Source organism: Centropristis striata, chromosome 18, assembly GCF_030273125.1.
Source record: "Centropristis striata isolate RG_2023a ecotype Rhode Island chromosome 18, C.striata_1.0, whole genome shotgun sequence".
Lineage (NCBI taxonomy): Eukaryota > Metazoa > Chordata > Actinopteri > Perciformes > Serranidae > Centropristis > Centropristis striata.
This window is the reverse complement of record NC_081534.1, coordinates 905807-927146: the sequence shown is the minus strand read 5'-3', so window position 1 is coordinate 927146 and position 21340 is coordinate 905807. Positions and strand designations below refer to the sequence as shown.

Here is a 21340-nt window from a genome sequence, read left to right as displayed (position 1 = left end):
AATGAGAGAACTGTCCGCCATGTTTTTTGTTCTGACCGCCGGGACCTTGAAAGTCACGTGACTTGGAACAAACCAATAGGAACAAATATTAACTTGCATTGTAGCGAAATCTGAGAAATTTGAGTGATTCCGTGGCTATTCCACGGATTTTGAGTTAAGCGAATCCGTGGCTATTTCACGGATTTCTGTGAGACCAGGTTCATATTATGTCAGTGTACTTGTTTGGGTTTCTTCACCTTGAGCAGGGCAATGAGGACGCACACATGATGATCACCCACTAAGCCCGTGATATGATTCACAATTGACTCGTCATTTATTTATTGACTGATAACCCTTGAGATGTGTCAGGGGGTTGTTTGTAAGACCTATGAGAATGAGCCTTGCTCTTCGTCTGCTCCATATTGAAGCCAGCATGAAGCCACTGTAGGAAGGGATAGCTGCTCAGCTGCATCACAGCTATCACTATTCATGTTCACAGGAGCAAGGCCATGAATAATGCTGAGGCTCTGTACGTGACGAGAACGTAGGGGACTTATAGGGTGGATGGGAGAATCACCGGGCTTGATGCTCCTATATGGTATGACTGCATACATTTGGGTCGCATTCTCAGTTTAATTTTTGAGGTCTTTGATTAACACATGCTCATCCTGGATTTACCTCCACTCTGCGGTACAAGATGTTCTAGACCAGGGGTGTCAAACTCTGGCCCGCAGTGTAATTTTTGTAAATTGTAAATTATTATATTATTATTGTACTATTAAAGCTGACCCGCCGGTATTATACGGCGCATTTACCGCTAATACTAGATTTACTATTGTTATTTTATTTTTAAATGTATTAACCTGTTGAAAAAGTTTATTTTGATATTTAAATCAGAAGGATGCAAATAGAAAAGAGGCATACGATTTTTATTTAATTTTTATTTAATAAATTAATGACATTGATGTGTTTTTTATTTTAAATTTGATTTTGCATGTCTGCACTATTTAGTTATATATTGTATGTTTATAAGCGTTGCTGGTTGTTACCTTACCACCAGCACTGTGACTGTTTATTAGAGGTGTTCAATAAAGACATGCAATATTATAATCGTTCGTGTAGCATTAGGTTAAGCACAGTGATCAAATGTTTTCGAAATAAAAATATATAAAGTATCCACAATTGCAGACGTTTTCACGCCCTTAGAAGTTAATTCCGTCTCGTTTCCAATATTGTGACTTTTATCAAATGAACATAGAAAGCAGCCCAGATTGTGAAGTCCACATGGTGGGGGTCGTAACAGCTGTTTTTTCTTTATGTTTCCACAAATAAATATTTCTTGCGTATTTGTGCAGGTTATTCATAAAATTAGCTGGCAGGTTACTGCCCTTCTTGAAGCTGCAGCATTTGAAAATCCATGTTGTACTGATATATTCTGGTCTCATATAGGATGTTGAAGAAATGTCTTTCCATCAGTTTGTCTGTGTTCTGAACAGATTTCCCATTGCTGCCTACGGAGCGTCACTAGATGGCACCAAGACCTCACAAATGAATAGCAGCAGCTGCTAGAACTCATAGACTGGATATAAATAGGAGAGGGATCTGATCACTGACTACAGCCTCTCTACACCTCAACCTGACTGAGAGAAGCTGCTACTAATTCATGTTAGCATTAGCTGGAGCATTAACTGGGATGTTAGTTTTAGCTGGCAAAAAAACAACAAAAACAAAAACAAAATATTTGTTACTGACCTCAGAAAACTGAGCAGCGACTCCTTGGAGTGTCTGTTAGTCCAACCAAACACTGAACAAGACATTTTTACTGAACAAAACGTTCAAATAAACTGTCATTAAGTGAAAATACAGTGAAAGGGTCAAAGTTATGAGACCAAACCGCTAAACGTCCTTTTTTCTATCTATATAACGTTATATATAACTTTATTGACACGTTGCCATGGATACGCATTGTTCTGCTTCTCTCCTGGTGACGGCTCGCCTTGTCAGTGACCTGTCAATCAAAGGTAGCCCCGCCCCAAATCATACGATTCTTTATCGTTATCATTATTTGAACTATTAACATTTTAACAAATTGTCTTCAAGAATATTTTTTACTAGTGATTGAGACTATAGTGTCATCCTAAAAAATGTTTTTGAGGTAATAAACTAAGTGAGAAGTTTTCTCATTTTGCATTGAAATGAATGGACAGAAATGTTTTTGCAGCCACACTCAGCGCCCCCTGTTGTAATTTTTGGTAGAATGCAGCTTAAGGCACTTCCTGGTTTGCCTCCTTGCTCAGACTTGGAGGTTGCCGCCTGCTTAAACTGGAAAAATATAGACCCACCTGAAAGTATTAAATATTTCCCTTTTAGTCCACTACCTTGACATGACTGCTTTAGTTACCTTGAAAATTTAGACTTATTATAAAATTGTCTTACATTATGGATTAGGAAGCCCAGTGGGCTTGTAAAGTAATAACTTGCTACTTTGGGATTTGTCAGAAAAGACACAAAATTACCCAAAAAAGAATCAAATTGACCACAAAATGATTTTTTTAAAAAGACACAAAATGACAAAAAAAATTACATAAAATTAAGCAAAAAAGGCCTCAAAATTGACCACAAAATGACAAAAAATGACCACAAAAAGACACAAATTGACCAAAAAAGACACAAAATTACCAAAAAAAAGACACAAAATAGCCCAGGAAAAGAAACAAAATGACCAAAAAAGGAAACAAGATGACCAAAAAAGACAAATTCACCAGAAAAGACACAAAATGACCAAAAAATTACATAAAACTAAGCAAAAAAGGACTCAAAATTGACCACAAAATGACAAAAAATGACCACAAAAAGACACAAAATGGCCCAAAAAAGACACAAATTGACCAAAAAAGACACAAAATGACAAAAAAAAAAGACACAAAATAGCCCAGGAAAAGAAACAAAATGACCAAAAAAGGAAACAAAATGACCAAAAAAGACAAATTCACCAGAAAAGACACAAAATGACCAAAAAAATTACATAAAATTAAGCAAAGAAGGACTCAAAATTGACCACAAAATGACAAAAAATTACCACAAAAAGACACAAAATGGCCCAAAAAAGACACAAAATAACAAAAAAAGACATTAAATGACCAAAAAGACTAAAACACATGAACACTTTAACACAGTGGAGACAGAGCTGACTTCCAAAATGATTCGGCGACCCCCAGAAATCATCTCGCGACCCCAATTGGGGTAGAATAATAATACAGAATAGCTGTATTAGAGGACAGGATTAAACATGTTGTTTTTTTACACAAGCTTGAGGAAAGCCGTAGTGCAGATAGATGAAAGGAAAAAGAACAAATAAGAGGTAGACAGGGTTAAAAATAGAAATCCACACAAGAATAAGTGGAGGCAAATCTGCATTGTTTGTATTTCTAAATACAGAGATAGAAGATAACATGACAACATAGGGTGACAGGGAACCAAGTCAAAAATAAGAGCTTCAAAGTACAGTTTAACATGGGGACAATAAAGAATGATGCAGTGCAAGTTTAATGTGGCAGTGTAGTCAAATCAAATAACAAGTAACATTACCTCCTGAGCACCACTAGATGGCGTCACAACACCACAAATTAATATCAGCAGCTGCTAAAACTGGAAAAATGAACTCAACTGAAAGTAAAAATATTGTTCTTTTTAGTCCACTAACTCCAAGTTAAAGTGACAGCATTAGTTACATGTTACTTAATACATTTTGGCTATTAATGCTAAAAAATGAACTATTTTACAGTATTGCCATATTATTAAGAAGCCCAGTGATGTAATTGAGGATAGGATTAATCTCTAAATCAGGGGTCTCAAACTCAAATTACCTGGGGGCCGCTGGACGCAGTATCAAAATGACCAAAAAAAGACACAAAATTACAACAACAAAAAAGACACAAAATGACAGAAAAAAACCCTAAAATGCTTAAAAAAGACACAAAATTACCAAAAAATACACAAAATTTCTAAAAGACACAAAATGACTAAAAAAGACACAAATTTTTTTTTAAAAAAGACACAAAATGACACACAAAAGACACAAAATCATCAAAAAAGACACAAAATAACAGAAAAAAATACTTAAAAAGAAATTAAAATGACCAAAAAAGACACAGAATAAGCAAAAAGACACAAAATTATTTTTAAAAAGACACAAAATTACCAAAAAAAGACACAGAATTACCAAAAAGACACAGAATTACCAAAAAAAGACACAGAATTAGCAAAAAGACACAGAATTACTAAAAAAAGACACAAAATTACCACAAAAGACACAAAATGACACACCAAAGACACAAAAAACAGAAAAAAATACTAAAAAAAGAAACAAAATTACCAAAAAGACACAAAATGGCCAAAAAAAGACATTAAATTTCCAACAAAAGACACAAAATTACCAAATATAGTAATTAGACCTTCCACACACAACACAGTAAAGGGCCATTTATATAAAACTCACATTAAACTTTCATATCAAGGTGGGGGCCACAAAATATCGTCATGAGGGCCGCAATTGGCCCGAGGGCCGCAATTGGCCCGCGGGCCGCGAGTTTGAGACCCCTGCTCTAAATAATAATAATAATAATAATTAAAGCGGACTGAGGAAAGCAGTTGTGCAGATAAATGGGTTTGTCATTGTGAAGCAACCTTTCGTTGACGATCTTGGGGCTGCAAGCACATTCAGTTCAGTGCAAAAGTGAATTTAATTGGTTATGTTGCACCTTTTAAAAGGTGTTTGAATAAGCAAAAATGACAAGTTTGGTCACACTTGTCAAATATTAGAGTTATGGTTGAATGTGGTTTCAGTCTGACAGGCAGGTCCACGGCAGGGAAACAGGTGGTGGTAATCTGGAGAGGTGAACTGTAAATTCCATTCAATAGTTGGTGATATTTACCTCCATGTCTAGATTTGGCTGATCGCCACCAACATTCCTCCTCCTGCTGCTGCAGCAACTTCCCCTTCTGACATCCAGGGAGATTTAATAAAATGCTCCTGGGGGTCATATAGTAGGAACAAACTATGTGGAGATAGTAGGAAAAAATGTGTTGGACTTGTCCAGAAAGTCCATCTGTGGACTTAAGTTAAAAAAAAATTGCATGAGAATATTATACACAAGATAGAACACTTGTTATATTAGATACTGTAAGTCATACTACAAATTGATTGATTGATTGAGAATTTATTTGAACACAAAATAAAAGATGAACATTTAAAAACAAACGAACAACAATAAATACAAGACAACAACACAAATGAAACAACAACAAGACTCGACACTTATTTGTGTTCAAAAGGAGTCAAAGCTTATTAAATCCTTCTCCCTATGTTAATTTACTATATTCAGTTATATAACAATAATATGTATATATATGTATGTATAATACATAGTAATGTAGTTTATAAACTCATTATTAACACACATAACTTGTTATTAACTTACAAACACATAACTACACATACACCCATGTAGTCATAATGAGACAACAATGAACAAACAAACAACAATAACACACAAAAAAGAAAAAATAGTAACACATTTAAAAAAAAAAAAACGTCAACAATAATCATGACCTACTGTCATTTTTCATCCCTATATTGTGTGAAGTATGCAAATATAGCTAATCAATCCATTTCTGTCACCATGGAAAGAGTATTGTTGTGTTTTTTAGTAGCCTTGATGACTTGTTTGAACATTTGTAAATTTGCATCCAATCTTCCAACTCCCAAACTGTTTGAGATTATTTAAAAAGGCCCGACTGATAACAGGAATGTGTTGGCTTGTAGTTCAGTTCAGTGTGTTTCTCAGCCAACAGCTAGCAGCAGAGTCAAGGTTTCATCAGGAACTTGTGCTTCAAAGAAGCTGAAGATGAGTGAAGCTAGTTTAGCCCAACCAGATATTGTTTTTGTGACTGATGTCACTAGGAAAGGATTAAAGTTTAATCCTATCTGTGCAAACACTGGAAAACTAAGTCAGAGAAGATGTTGTGGTGTCTGCACAAGTTGGTGTGTTGGGTAGTTGGGTAACACTTTACAATAACCATCATTTATAAATGGTAAACAGATAGTTTATTAATGTTTAATCATCATTTATAAACCGTTTATAGGCCATTTAGAATGGTAAATACATCATTTATTACTGTTTAACTAACTAAAATAATTTATAAATGGCTAAAAGATGGTATATTAATGTAAGTTTATAATTAATTTACCATTAACAAACAATTAAATTATAATGAATAGTTTATTAATAGTTTTAGTTTCACTCATTATAACATTTTAGGTAACACTTTACAATAACCATCTAAGTGATGTTTATAGATGGTTTATAAACCAGTTATTATTAACCATTTACAAAATTCCATACATATTTAATCTTTAAATGTTTTCAAGCTTTTCCTTAAAGGTATATGAATCATTTTGAAATCATTTACATACTTAATATGTTGTTAAAAATGTTATAATGAGTGAAAAGCTATTAATAAACTAATAATTATGTTTGTTTATGGTAAAGTAATCTATTTGGCATTTATAAATTATAGTTCAACATTATTACATTTTCTATTCACCATTCTAAATGGCCTATATACGGTTTATAAATGATGATTAAACATTAATAAACTATCTGTTTACCATTTATAAATGGTCTATTTACCATCTATAAATGATGGTTATTGTAAAGTGTTACCCATTTTTAACACCATATTTAGTATGTTAATGATTTTGAAATGATTCATATCTCTTTAAGAAATTGGTTGAAAACATTACACACAAGATTAAATATGTATGGCACTTTGTAAATGGTTAATAATTGTGTAATTATCAGACCGCCATTACATTTTTCATCTTGTGCACCCGTTGGGGAATCCCTGCTGTAGGATACTTGAGAGTATTCCTTGATAGCAGAGTACACCAGTACTTCAAGGATGCCCCATCTTAACAGTTGGCCGCCAGAAGTAGAGTCCTTCGAAGTCATCTCTTCCATCATATCCATCCATTTAGGGGCCGGGTCGCGGGGGCAGCAGTGTAGGCAGAGTTCAGTAAGATAGGGACAGAGCAGTGAAAATGTTTGGAGCACTAAGAGATATCATTGCTTTTCTAACTATTTAAAAAGGAAACAATGCTTTCGCTCAAAAGTGCAGGAAAAAGTGTTGCGTAAATTACAATTTCAGTGACTTTCTATTCAAGATGGCCGACTTCCTGTTTGTTTTTCGGTATGGCTTCTTGAGACTTGTTTGTGCGTCTTCCCATGATAAATGGATGTACCAAATTTCATGTCTCTAGGACAAACCTGTCTGAGGGGCCATTACTGCGAATACGTAAATTTCCACCAAAATTGATGTACTCCGAGTTTGGCGAGTTTTTGAATATGATACAGACCCCAAAATCAATTGAATTGCCTGAATAATAATGATAATTCCTTCAATTTCTCATTTTGCACTGAAATGAATGGACATATATTTTTGCAGCCAAACTTAACGCCCCCTTCTGGAATTTTCAGATAGGTAGAAAGCAGCTTAGGGCACTTCCTGGTTTACCTCCATGCTCAGACACGGAGGTTGCCGCCTGGTTTGAATAATGCTTGACAGAAGGTCAGGCACTAACATTTTAACAGTCTAATGTACTTTAATTTACACTGCTCTGGTCTGTTGATATCTGGGGAATCTGGCCATCTGAGGTTCACCTATTTAATTTCTTGGCTTCCTGTTTTTCTCTAAGTTTTCTTGGGAAAAGCCTGGACACGGAGCAGATGATGTACTGAACTTACATTTTGGGAATTGCTCAGCAAATAACACAGGCACTGCCAACATTTGCACATGTGATTTACAGTATAGCACTCTAATCTTTGGGGTAGTTTCAGTTTTCAGTGAGGACAGTTTACGTGAGTGGAGATTGAGTCATTCCATTTTCCCACCAAGTCAGACCTCTGCTCTACATTTTTTAAATCGCTCTATTACTCCCTCCTCCCTCCATCTGTTTCTAATCAACACTCACTGCCAAGACCGAGATACAATTCTCCCTGAAGAGTCAACTGACACTAAGAGAAATATTGTAAAGCAGCCTGTAAAGCGGACAATATAAGTAGCAGGGTTCCACAGGAGAGCTACACTGACATGTATATGTTGTTAGAATTCATTAATTCATTGTCCGGAACAACTAATCCAAACTGCTGGAGCGGGGTATTCCCTGGACAGGTCTCCAGACTATCACAGGGCTGACACATAGAGACAGATACTCATCTATGCTCTCATTCACACCTACGGGCAGTTTACATTCACCAGAGAGAACCCACACTTACAGAAGAGCCCTAAGCCGGATTCAAACCTCTTGCGGTGAGACAACAGTGCTAATAGCCGTGTTTCCTTTAGGGCATGGGTCTCAAACTCGCGGCCCGCGGGCCAATTGCGGCCCTCGTGACGATATTTTGTGGCCCCCACCTTTATATGAAAGTTTAATGTGAGTTTTATATGAATGGCACTTTACCGTGTTGTGTGTGGAAGGTCCCTTTAATTCCTTTTTTTGGTAATTTTGTGTCTTTTAAAACAAATAATTTTGTCTTTTAAAACAAATAATTTTGTGTCTTTTTAGTCATTTTGTGTTTTTTTTTTTTTTTGGGGGGGGGGGTCATTTTGTGTCTTGGTAATTCTGTGTATTTTTTGGTCATTTTGTTTCTTTTTTTTAAAGTAATTTAATTTTTTCTGTCATTTTGTGTTGTTTTTGGGTCATTTTGTCTTTTAAAAAAATATATTTTTGTGTCTGTTTTGATCATTTTGTGTCCTTTTTGTGATTTTGTGTCTTTTTAAAGTAATTTAGTTTTTTTTTCTGTCATTTTGTGTCATTTTTTAGTAATTTTGTGTCTTTTTTTGGTCATTTTGATACTGCCTCCAGCGGCCCCCAGGTAATTTGAGTTTGAGACCCCTGCTTTAGGGGGAAAAGTGGCCACCGGGAAAATCTCAGGCCACGCCCTCTCTAAAGTCTCAGGCCACGCCCTCTCTAAAGTCTCAGGCCACGCCCCCTTAAAATGTCCACTCACTCTGCCTGTCTCCATTACAAAAAGGCCCCCAGAGGGATTTAGGAGACTCCCGAGGTGACGTATGGTTTTCGATCGTCGCGACGGATTAAAACACAGGAGACGCAACTTCGGCCGCCATCGCTAACTGTACGACGTCAGCAGCTGATCATAAACAAAGCAGCATGGCTAATTATGCACAGCGTCTCCAACCATCACAAACATAGTGATTGCGAATTAACCGGCATTGCTAACTGTGAACTGTGTGTTAACATCCCCTCTGGCTCCAGCTGCAGCTTGGAGAGACTGCTGCAGGAGGACTGTGCGGCTTCAACTCGTTCTTACTCTTCTTAACGAGCCGCAGGGCAGGCGGCTCTTCTTAACAGGTCGGCGGCTCGTTAAGAAGAGTAAGAACAGTTGCTAAATATAGCAACAAAGTAGCTAAGTTGGCAACAGTGCTTCGCCGGCTTTTACAAATGGCGTGTTGTTGTCACGTAGATGAAAAAAAAAATGGCTCTGGACGGCTCATATTCAAATTAGGGGCGTTTTGGCGAGTGAGACCCGCCTCATTCCAGGTATTGGGCTGTAGTGGAAACAGCTTAATCACTGGGTAGCCCCATGTTGCTCAATTGGATGCTTACATGAAACTGATGTAGCCAGTAGAATGTCACCAGTACCTTTACTCCTACCAGTAGAATGTATTCTGCAGTTTTGTTTTGCTATCTCCGAGTGTTGCGCAATAGTCAGGCAGGAAAGGTAAATGCTGTGCCATGTCAATCTGTATTATTCATTCATTAGGCAGCATATTATTTATTTAATCTTTCTTTGGCTGGCTGCCACTAATATTTTGTTTGGGCTTAATTTGTTTACAGTTCATTCTGGCCTGTATTCCCTCGCCATTATTCATTTAGGTGGCTCTGTTAATGCCATCACTTAGCCTGTATTTTATACTAGCCTTCTCTCTGATTATTTCTTTCCCCCATACTGATAGATACTGATAACCTTATAGATTGTTGTAGCTGTCACACTGCGGTGAGATGGTGTTTTATTTTGTGTTCTGGTCTTGTTATTTCCTGTTTTATTTTGAAATAGTAACTCTCCTCTCGTTTCAGGTCACTTGCCCTTCCCCGTGTGTCATCTGTCTGATTGTCTCCCCTAATTACTGATTGTGTTCACCTGGTGCTCCCTTCCCTCCATGTGTTCCAATAGTCTGTGTTCTTGCCACAGTCACAGCTTGTCTTGTTTTTAGCCCTTTTGGATTCCTCGATAGAGTGATTTTTCTTTGTAATTTATTAGTTTAGTGCAGTTATTAGTCTTTTTTGGTCATTTTTGGTCAATTTGTGTCTTTTTTTTGGTAATTTTGTGTCTTTTTTGGTCAATTTGTGTCTTTTCTGGTCATTTTGTGTCTTTTTTGGTCATTTTGTTGACTGTTTTTGGTCATTTTGTGTCTTTTTTGGTCATTTTGTTGACTGTTTTTGGTCATTTTGTGTCTTTTTTGGGTGATCTGAACTGTGCGTGTCAAATTGTGTTCAGTGAGCGGGGGGGTCACGGACAACATGCATGCAAAGGTTGAGAACCGCTGATTTAAACCATCAATCTCCCCTTCCCCCTGCCCCGAGTGAAATTTAACCTCTGCCTCAATGTTGATCATTCCTAATACATCTGCAAGATGGCAGCTTATATTGAAGTTTTTTTGAGGTCAGTCTCACTTTGTAAGTGTCCGTTGTCAGGAACTAGTGGACACTCTCCATCATCAGAATGGCGTATTCCCTCAGACTGGTTGTGTTTTGCTCTGCCCAGGGAGCTTTTAGAGTTTTCATTAAAGTGCAGAGGTGTTTGTTGTGATTGAGGTTATAGTTTTCTCTGGTATGTGTGTGAGAGTGTAAGGAGACACCACGTGGCTGATCTGACCTCTGACCTCGAGGCCCCTTCAGGAGACGCTGGCATGCCTCTCTTCTTCTGCTCTGATCTCAGCTCCAGCAGGCAGCAGCAGTCAGGAGCTATCTGCCTTCAACATGACTTTGAAGATTGATTTTGATTTAGTCTTTGCTTTTCCTGCTGGAGAACATTATTGTTTACCGTTCGTTTCTTCATTTAACCGTTCTACCGGTTATTTCCTGTCACTACCTTTCAAAATTAAAGCACCCGTTTTACATTGGACGGCACCTTTTCAAAATAAAAGCATCACAACATTGTAAAACACCTTGAAAATGTACAAAGATGAAAAACAAGTTATATAATACAAATACACCAATAGGAACCTTGCTAAAGGTAATTTACAGTTGTGTTTAAAATAAATGTTAAAGTGATATAGTGATTGGAGTATTTACTACTTTTTACTGCTATATTTGATTTACTCCACATTAACAGTCTCATCATAACATGTGTTCCTATCAGTAGCAGCTCAAAACCAGATAATTTACTGTATTTTATAAAGCGATTACATTAATATTGAGCAGAATTTAGTTCAGAGTTTTGGTCCGGCCCCTGCAACCTTCGTGGTGTTGGTCATGTGGCCCCTTGGGGACATTAATTGCCCACCCCTGCTTTAGAGTGTAGTTGTATTAAATTTAGAATGATCTTGTGATACACTGCAGCACTGCAGATGAATCCATGGTGTTGCTTGTGGCTCAGGGGGCAGTATTACACTGCACCATGCTGCTGCACTGTAAAAAAAAAAAACCTGTTGTTTTTACGGTAAAAAACCAGCAGCTGTGGTTGCCAGAACTTTACCGTAATAAATACGGTAGAACTTTTTTTTAATATTACGGTAAAATGATATTAGCACTGTTGATTTCACGTTTAAGATTGCCATTTTATTACATTTTTTATTGTATAAATAAAAAAGTTTTTCCTTTAAAAGAAACGCTGTTCTGCCATATAATTGACAAGAAAATACTTTATAAATGCTGCATAAATAAAAGATTTTACCATTAAATATTACAGTCTATTTCTGTTGGTGTTTAGTACATTTAACAGTTAGAAAAAGTATTTTTACAAAAAAATAAATGCAAAAATGATGGCTTGTATATACATTACAGTACATTTTTGCTACAAACAAGGTGCCAGTGTATTTTACAGTGGAGTTATGTATTAAATAATATAATATAAAAATGTAAAAAAAAAATACTGTTTTGGCTGATATATACACTACCGGTCAAAAGTTTTAGAACACACCAACTTTTCCAGAATTTAATTGAAAATGATGCAGTTCAATGTCTCAGTGTACTCTGAAATTAATGCACATTTGCAACATTTAAAATTCTTTATTGAGCATGATAGTGTTTTGAAAGTTAAAAAAAGATTCAAAATCACATTTTATGTTGGACTAAAGGACTAAAAAAAGACACAAAATGTCTAAAAAAAGACACAAAATGACAAAAAAAAGACACAAAATGACCAAAAAAGACACAAAATGACCAAAAAAAGACACCAAAAGACACAAAATTACTAAAAAAGACACAAAATGACCAAAAAAAAGACAAAATGACTTACAAAGACATGAAAAGAATTCAAAAATGGACAAAATAGCCCAAGACTCCATAGAGTTAAGTTGTTAACCCATTTCTTGTTCCCTGAAAAAGGCCTACTTGTATAATTCTGAAATGTACATTATTTTCCAGTTTTGGTTCAGCTTACCTTTTTTTATTTACCTCTGGCAGTTCACCACTTACCTTTGGACCCTTTCAAGCTGTTCATTTGACTTGAACTGCTTGAATTTCAATAAAAAACTGGAAAAGTTGGGGTGTTCTAAAACTTTTGACCGGTAGTGAACATGTACAGTGTTTCATTGTTACTTAAACAAATTTTGCTGTAATGGGTTAGCAGTTTTTCACCGTAAAATAATTTTTGCAGCACTGCAGATGAATCCATGGTGTTGCTTGTGGCTCAGGGGGCAGTATTACACTGTACCATGCTGCTGTATCACATTTAACTGCTAGCCTGTGATCACATGAATAGCCTGAGCTGAATAGGTTGACCCGGGACAAACACTTCCCTCTGTAGAGAAGTTAAAAACCTCCTTGATCAGTGAACAGGAGCCTGGCCTGCCACTGTTTACACTCTGAGAATACCAATGTGCAGCGGGCCAAACATGGAGAAAGAAACGTCCTCTCCATCTCAGTGAGCTGCTAAAGTAAACAGTTTGTGGTTCAGCAGCTCTGTGGTGTCTACAGCTGCTCTGTGTCATTTGCATTGCATGAAAGTGTTACACAAAGGAGGAAATTGGATTCAGACGTGCATAATTAGAGTCTGCGGTTTCTCCCAAGAGAGCAATTACCTTTTTTATGGTCCCCTGTTCATACAGTAAGAAGGTAATGTAAGGGTAGAGAGATTAAATTATACAGGGCAGAGCTTTCACTTCAATAAGGTCAATTTATGGCAGCAAACACTGGACACATAGTAAATCATGTTCAGGCAAAACTGAGCCATCATTCTGTGGTATCAAGGTTATTATAGTTAACGAAAACTAACGAAATAACAGAAACTAGGATTAAAACATTTTCGTTAACTGGAATAAAAATAAAACTAGAGTTTTTAAAAAAATGATAACTTACTGAAACTGTATTTTCTGGTTACAAAACTAACTAAACTAACTAAAATTATAGTGAAAATGTCCTTCGTTTTCGTCTTTGTCAACTTTTTTCATCCGTAAACCTTTTTGGTTGATATGAAATCTATTTCATAAATCTGGTTTTATGACTTAATAAACTTATTGGGGCTGAGATGGATCAGACAAAGGAAATAAAGGAAACATTTATTGGGACTTTTTTGAATCACATTTGCAACATTTAAAATTCTTTATTGAGCATGATAGTGTTTTGAAAGTAAAAAAAAGATTCAAAATCACATTTTATGTTGGACTAAAGGACTAAAAAAAAGAAAAGAAAAAGAAACAAAATGACAAAAAAAGAAACAAAATGACTAAAAAAAGACACAAAATGACTTACAAAGACATGAAAAGAATTCAAAAATGGACAAAATAGCCCAAGACTCCATAGAGTTAAGTTGTTAACCCATTTCTTGTTCCCTGAAAAAGGCCTTCTTGTATAATTCTGAAATGTACATTATTTTCCAGTTTTGGTTAAGCTTACCTTTTTTTATTTACCTCTGGCAGTTCACCACTTACCTTTGGACCCTTTCAAGCTGTTCATTTGACTTGAACTGCTTGAATTTAAAAAAAAAACTGGAAAAATTGGGGTGTTCTAAAACTTTTGACCGGTAGTGTATATGCAATTAAAATGCAATTAATTTAGATGAATTAATTACAAAGCCTCTCTTAATTTTTTTTAATCGAGTCCCGGCCCTAATAAAAACATGTGAGAAAGTTAGAAACAAGCGAGTGAATAAGCTGGAGAGTATCTTGTGATGGCTGTGCCACAGTTGTGGCTCACCACAGAACTTTACAGCACATCTCCTCTCAACACCAGCCCTAAAAGTTCAGTTCAGTTCTTTCATGGGAAACACCACACTGCAAAAAAAGAAAAGTTGGGTGAACTCAAAATTTCAAGGCAACAAACTTCGATAAAATTTTAAGTTGGACAATTAAACTAAATATTTTAAGTTTTGTTTTTGAGTTTGCTCAACTCTGAATTTCTCTGGCACGATTGTAACGCTGCTATGAATGTCAGCTAATGTTGTGACCACAATTTTGTGTTAGCATTGATACGCTAATGGCTACTCTTGTAGCTGTAACAAGCAGTGCCGCTAGCATCAATGAGCCGCTAGCATCAGTTAGCCGCTAGCATCAGTTAGCCGCTAGCATCAGTTAGCTGTTAGCTTTCGCTAATGACCTAATTTACTTTTACTTTTACTTTTTACTTTTTATACTTTTTTAAGCTGTTCATTTTTGTTTTAAATTGTTTTTGTTATTGTCATTATAACTTGTTGATGTTATACATTTGTTTTTTCTATTATCAGTTTATTACTTTCTAATGAAATTTTAGGTGGAGGCTTTAAATAAATAAGCCCATCTGGGTTTTCTGCCTCTCCCTGCACTTTACATTATATGTAATCTTTGTCATTTTATGTATTTCTAACTGTGCAAATAAATAAAAATAAAACCTAAAACCTAAATTTCCCAACAAAGAAATAAGAGTTATCAGAACTATTGTCCCTTGTTGTGAACCCCAACTTAAAGATATAAGTAACAACAACTCACCAACTTGTTTTTGAGCAGACAACTGGCTTCCTTTGTTGTGCTAACTTACATTATTGCCCTAAATGTCAATCATTTATATTTCCAAGTTTTACCAACTTAAATCACTGTTTTAGGCCAAAAAATACAAGTTGGCTTTTTTTGCAGTGCATCCCAGAGATTTAGGGCTTCAATGCCGTTTCCACTAATAACACCATAATGGTCTGATCCTCTTTGGAAACTGGAAACTCAGCTGCAGTAACATCATGTTTCCTAAAGGAAAGGCTCGTCATTTTGACTCAAACGTGCTGCTGCTGTGTGGGAAAGTAAATATAGAGCAGCCTGAGGCCTTGTTGTATGACATCTCTGCCATACATAACTGGAATGTGACAACCTGTTTATTAGTCACATGAGACAAATAACTTGTACATGGTCCTGTGGGCTCGCACCACATAACTGGGACATATGTGGAACTGCTTACAGCACACTGCAAAAAAAAAAAAGGTGTTTAGTCTAAAAACAAGATCAAAACAGTAAATCTGAGGGAAATGATCTTGCTGCATGGACAGATAATTTACCTTGACAAGATTTGACAAATTATGTAACACTTCTAAATCTGAAGGGTTTTTTATCTTAAGATAAGAGGTAAGAAACAAATAATTTGCAGTGATTTGACATCTTTTTGTTTTGTTTTTGTGTCTTTTTTTTGGTCATTTTGTGTCTTTTTGACACTGCAAGAGGTAAATAAAAAGAGGTAAGCTTAACCAAAACTGGAAAATAATGTACATTTCAGAATTATACAAGTAGGCCTTTTTCAGGGAACAAGAAATGGGTTAACAACTTAACTCTATGGAGTCTTGGGCTATTTTGTCCATTTTTGAATTCTTTTCATGTCTTTGTAAGTCATTTTGTGTCTTTTTTTGGTCATTTTGTGTCTTTTTTTAGTCATTTTGTGTCTTTTCGCGTCTTTTTTGTCATTTTGTGTCTTTTTTTAGTCCTTTAGTCCAACATAAAATGTGATTTTTAATCTTTTTTTTACTTTCAAAACACTATCATGCTCAATAAAGAATGTTAAATGTTGCAAATGTGCATTAATTTCAGAGTACACTGAGACATTAAACTGCATCATTTTCAATTAAATTCTGGAAAAGTTGGTGTGTTCTAAAACTTTTGACCGGTAGTGTATTAGATAATTTCACTTGACAAGATTTGACAAAGTATGTAACACTTCTTAATCTGAAGGTTTTTTAATCTTAAGATAAGAGGTAAGAAACAAATAATTTGCAGTGATTTTACATCTTTTTGTTTTGTTTTTGTGTCTTTTTTTTTGGTCATTTTGTGTCTTTTTGGTAATTGTTTTTCTTTTTATGTCATTATTGGTGATTTTTTCTTTGGTCATTTTGTGTCTTTTTATGGTAATTTTTATGTCTTTTTTTGGTCATTTTTTGTATTTTTTTGGTCATTTTGTGTCTTTTTTGTGTCATTTTACATCTTATTTCAGTCACAAAATGACCAAAAAAGATGAAAAAATGTACTAAAGAGACACAAAATGAACAAAAAATCAAACACTTCCATATCTAAAGTTTTTTTTATCTTGTTAAGAAACAAATAATTATCAGGTCACTCTGCTCGGGCCAGTTCATCACTGCTGGCAGCTTTAATTTATCTTATTTTAAGACTTATTTTCTTATTTTAAGCGTTCAACATGCTTATTTCTAGATTTAATAATCTTAATTAAAGAAATATTGTCAAGGTAAATTATCTGTCCATGCAGCAAGATCATTTCCCTCAGATTTACTGTTTTATCTTGTTTTTAGACACCTTTTTTTGCAGTGTGGTGAGTCTCAACTGTCTCTGGACCTTTGCTACAGTGATTAGTTTCAGTATTTGCAGCATGTGGCCTTTACAGTATCCAGCTATTCAGCTCTCCGGAACTTCTGTTTATAGCCTCTGACAGAACATCCTTTGTGCTGGAAACGTCTCAGCCTCTTCCTGTAAGGACCTCACACAATATCTACAAGCTAGCAGCTTCTGATGGTCTGACCTTGGACAACAAGCAGAATCTCATACCAGGGGCTGAGAGCTGGAGGATCTCAGAGCAGCTGTTTCTGTTCTGCCTGTGGAGTGCAGAGTGAGTGTTAAAGCTTCCACCCTCTGCAGAACAGAGTTAAGGGGAGGGGGCAGTGGCGGCTCTAGACCAGTTTTACTGTGGGGGCCAAGGAGGGGCCAGTGTTTAATCAGAGGGGCACATTAGCACATGAAAAAATGGCAAAGATGATATTTAGGCATTCAGAATCTTTGAATGTCTTGAAAAAGACACAAAATGACCAAAAAAGACACAAAATGAGAAGACAGAATAACCAAAAAACCCCACAGAAGACATAAACATGACAAAAAAAGACACAAAATGACCAAAAAAAGACACAAAATAACTAAAACAGACACAAAAAAAGACACATAAATGACACCAATGACAAAAAAGACACAAAATGACCAAAAAAGACACAAAATTAGAAGACAGAATAACCAAAAAAAAAAACCACAGAAGACATAAAAATGACCAAAAAAAGACACAAAATGACCAAAAAAGACACAAAATGAGAAGACAGAATAACCCAAAAACCCCCACAGAAGACATAAACATGACAAAAAAAGACACAAAATTACCAAAAAAAGACACAAAAAGACACAAATGACCAAAAAAGACACAAAATGACTTACAAAGACATGTAAAGACATGAAAAGGATTCAAAAATGGACAAAATAGCCCTTTAAGACTCCAGAGAGTTAAACTATTATATGTACACATTCTGGGTTTCTTTTGTGTACAATGAGATATTGTTTGAACAAAACATTTTTAGAATTGTTCCATTGTTCATTGTTATAAATTGATCATTTTATTATTAATTTGACACAGGGGCCACAGCAGGGGCCAAAGGCTTCTTCACAGGGGCAGGGGCCCCTGGAGGCCCCTGGTAGAACCACCACTGGAAGGGGGAGAGCAGAGGGAGGGTGCTGCCTGGTGAACCTGAGGTGAAAGGGTGAACAGAGCTGCAAACGGAGACAGAGAGCTAACACTCAATCTGACTCTGCCAGCCAGGGGGTGGAGGGGGGTATGCAGTTTGGATGGTGCACTGTGTGACTGCCTTCAGCTCAACAGACCAACCTGGTCTCACAGGAATCCGTGGAATAGCCACAGAATCACTCAAATTTCCGTGAAACTGACACGGATTTGGCTACAATGCAAGTTAATGCCAGTCATATCCCGTGGCTATTCCAACATACAAAGTGATTATGTACATTCACTGAGTGAATATTTAGAAAATAAAACATATATTTCTCGCTAGAAATGTGATCAAAATCCATTTTTATGCAGAAACTAAGTCAAAATATTGATTTTTTTCACTAAAAATGAGAGAACTGTCCGCCATGTTTTTTGTTCTGACCGCTGGGACCTTGAAAGTCACGTGACTTGGAACAAACCAATAGGAACAAATATCCATGGAATAGCCACGGGATATGACTGTCATTAACTTGCATTGTAGCGAAATCCGTGTCAGTTTCACGGAAATTTGAGTGATTCCGTGGCTATTCCACGGATTTTGAGTTAAGCGAATCCGTGGCTATTTCACGTTGAAAAAGCGCGCTAAAGTTCCCTCTAGAGTGGTGAAAACAAGAGGAAGTGCCTTATTAGCTGCCCTTTACATGTGCAAAAGCATGTCGCTAGAAATGTGATCAAAATCCATTTTTATGCAGAAACTAAGTCAAAATATTGATTTTTTCACTAAAAATGAGAGAACTGTCCGCCATGTTTTTTGTTCTGACCGCCGGGACCTTGGAAGTCACGTGACTTGGAACAAACCAATAGGAACAAATATCCATGGAATAGCCACGGGATATGACTGTCATTAACTTGCATTGTAGCGAAATCCGTGTCAGTTTCACGGAAATTTGAGTGATTCCGTGGCTATTCCACGGATTTTGAGTTAAGAGAATCCGTGGCTATTTCACGGATTTCTGTGAGACCAGGTTGAATAAAACAGATGAGAGGAAAAAAAAACAGATGAGAAGAACAAACAAACAAAAAAACCCACAACAACACAAACTATTCCTCCCAGGTCTTGCCATTCATTCTGTCGTCCTCCTTCTCTCTTCCCCCTCTTACTCTTTCTCTTTCTTTCCCAGCCTTCCCATCTGTATGTGATTTAGACACATGCTCAGGGGAGAGGCCAGTCCGCTAGGGGAGAGGAACCAGGGAGGGAGGGAGGGAGAGGAAGGGAGGAAGTCCACACAAGTTTGTTTTACAAACTGTGGCGGTGCCGGGACGAGGCTCAGAGCTCATCTGGAGGTGGGAGCAGAGAAGAGAAGCCAGCCAGACGAGAGGAGCTGCCCAGAGACGCTCCTGCAGCCAGGAGACCCAGACACAGAGAGGATCAGTGCTCCACTGGGCAGACACACAAATATGGCTGCTAGATATCTGTCCTGGCTCTGTCTGCTGCTATCAGGGAGGACTGCCTGTCCTGCTGCTGCTGCAAGACTCGGGGAGCAGCAGCAGACGGTGCTTCACGTAAGTCAGACTTTATTTGATCTGTTTCTGGCTGCTGGACTCTAGAGGAGCATTCTAGCAGAGCTATGTTTAGTTTCTGACCTTTTCTACCTACTGCACATGCATGTGATGAGGCTGATGATTAGCTGAGGCAGTCTGAAGCTCTCTGAGGACCTCTTTGTGTCTCTGAGGACGTCTTTGTGTCTCTGTGGACGTTACAATCGTCCTGCTTTGTGTTCACACATGTGTCTGTTTGTGTCATCAAGGCTAAAGCTCAGATGGGCTCTGAGTAACTGTCATGCCCTCCAGCCCCTCCCTAGCAGCTCCCTAATGGAAACCAGCTGCCAAATATTGAGCAACACCCCAAAGAGAAAAGAGAGCGCACAATAGACAGTAAGGGCATGAGAACACTACCAGGACCCTTGGCTTAATATCCTCCAAACCATATCAAAACCTTCCATGTAAACATGCAAACTGCAAAAAAGGTGTTTAGTCTAAAAACCAGATCAAACAGTAAATCTGAGGGAAATGATCTTGCTGCATGGACAGATAATTTACCTTGACAAGATTTATTAAATTAAGATTATTAAATCTAGAAATAAGCATGTTGAACACTTAAAATAAGAAATTAACTCCTAAAACAAGATAAATTAAAGCTGCCAGCAGTGATGAACTGGCGCGAGCAGAGTGACCTGATAATTATTTGTTTCTCAACAAGATAAAAAAAACTTTAGATATGGAAGTGTTTGATTTTTTGTTCATTTTGTGTCTCTTTAGTACATTTTTTCGTCTTTTTTGGTCATTTTGTGACCGAAATAAGATGTAAAATGACACAAAAAAAGACACAAAATGACCAAAAAAATACACAAAATGACCAAAAAAATACACAAAATGACCAAAAAAAGACATAGAAATTACCATAAAAACACACAAAACGACCAAAGAAAAAATCCCCAAAAATGACATAAAAAGAAAAACTATTACCAAAAAGACACAAAATGACCAAAAAAAAGACACAAAAACAAAACAAAAAGATGTAAAATCACTGCAAATTATTTGTTTCTTACCTCTTATCTTAAGATTAAAAAAAAACCTTCTGAAGTGTTACATAATTTGTCAAATCTTGTCAAGGTAAATTATCTGTCCATGCAGCAAGATCATTTCCCTCAGATTTACTGTTGTATGTCTTTGCCTTGTTTTTAGACCCTTTTTGCAGTGCAGAATACCAGGGCATGACAGGCATCTGTGATTCAGGAAACTGGAGGTCATGTCCTGCACAGAACTGCACATGCTGTTTGTTTTTTATGAACAATACCTGTGATGAGCCTTAATCATGCATACACTGCAAAAAAGCCAACTTGTATTTTTTGGCTTAAAACAGTGATTTAAGTTGTTAAAACTTGGAAATATAAATTATTGACATTTATGGCAATAATGTAAGTTAGCACAACAAAGGAAGCCAGTTGTCTGCTCAAAAACAAGTTGGTGAGTTGTTGTTACTTATATCTTTAAGTTGGGGTTCACAACAAGGGACAATAGTTCTGATAACTCTTATTTCTTTGTTGGGAAATTCGGTCATTAGCGAAAGCTAGCGGCTAACTGATGCTAGCAGCTAACTGATGCTAGCAGCTA

At 36.6% G+C, this 21340-nt stretch overlaps 2 protein-coding genes across 5 annotated transcripts in view; both read left to right on the top strand.

Annotated features, from left to right (window-relative positions):
- Positions 1-21340, top strand: part of cnih3 (cornichon family AMPA receptor auxiliary protein 3) — a 386093-nt gene that overhangs the window by 122650 nt on the left and 242103 nt on the right. The gene's annotated exons all lie outside the window — the stretch shown is intronic.
- The window catches only part of lama4 (laminin, alpha 4), a 56995-nt gene continuing 55148 nt past the window's right edge, over positions 19494-21340 (top strand). The window contains exon 1 of the mRNA XM_059356584.1: positions 19494-19729. Coding sequence (XP_059212567.1) covers positions 19625-19729 — 105 coding nt within the window. The 5' untranslated portion in view covers positions 19494-19624. The remainder of the gene's footprint in view (positions 19730-21340) is intronic.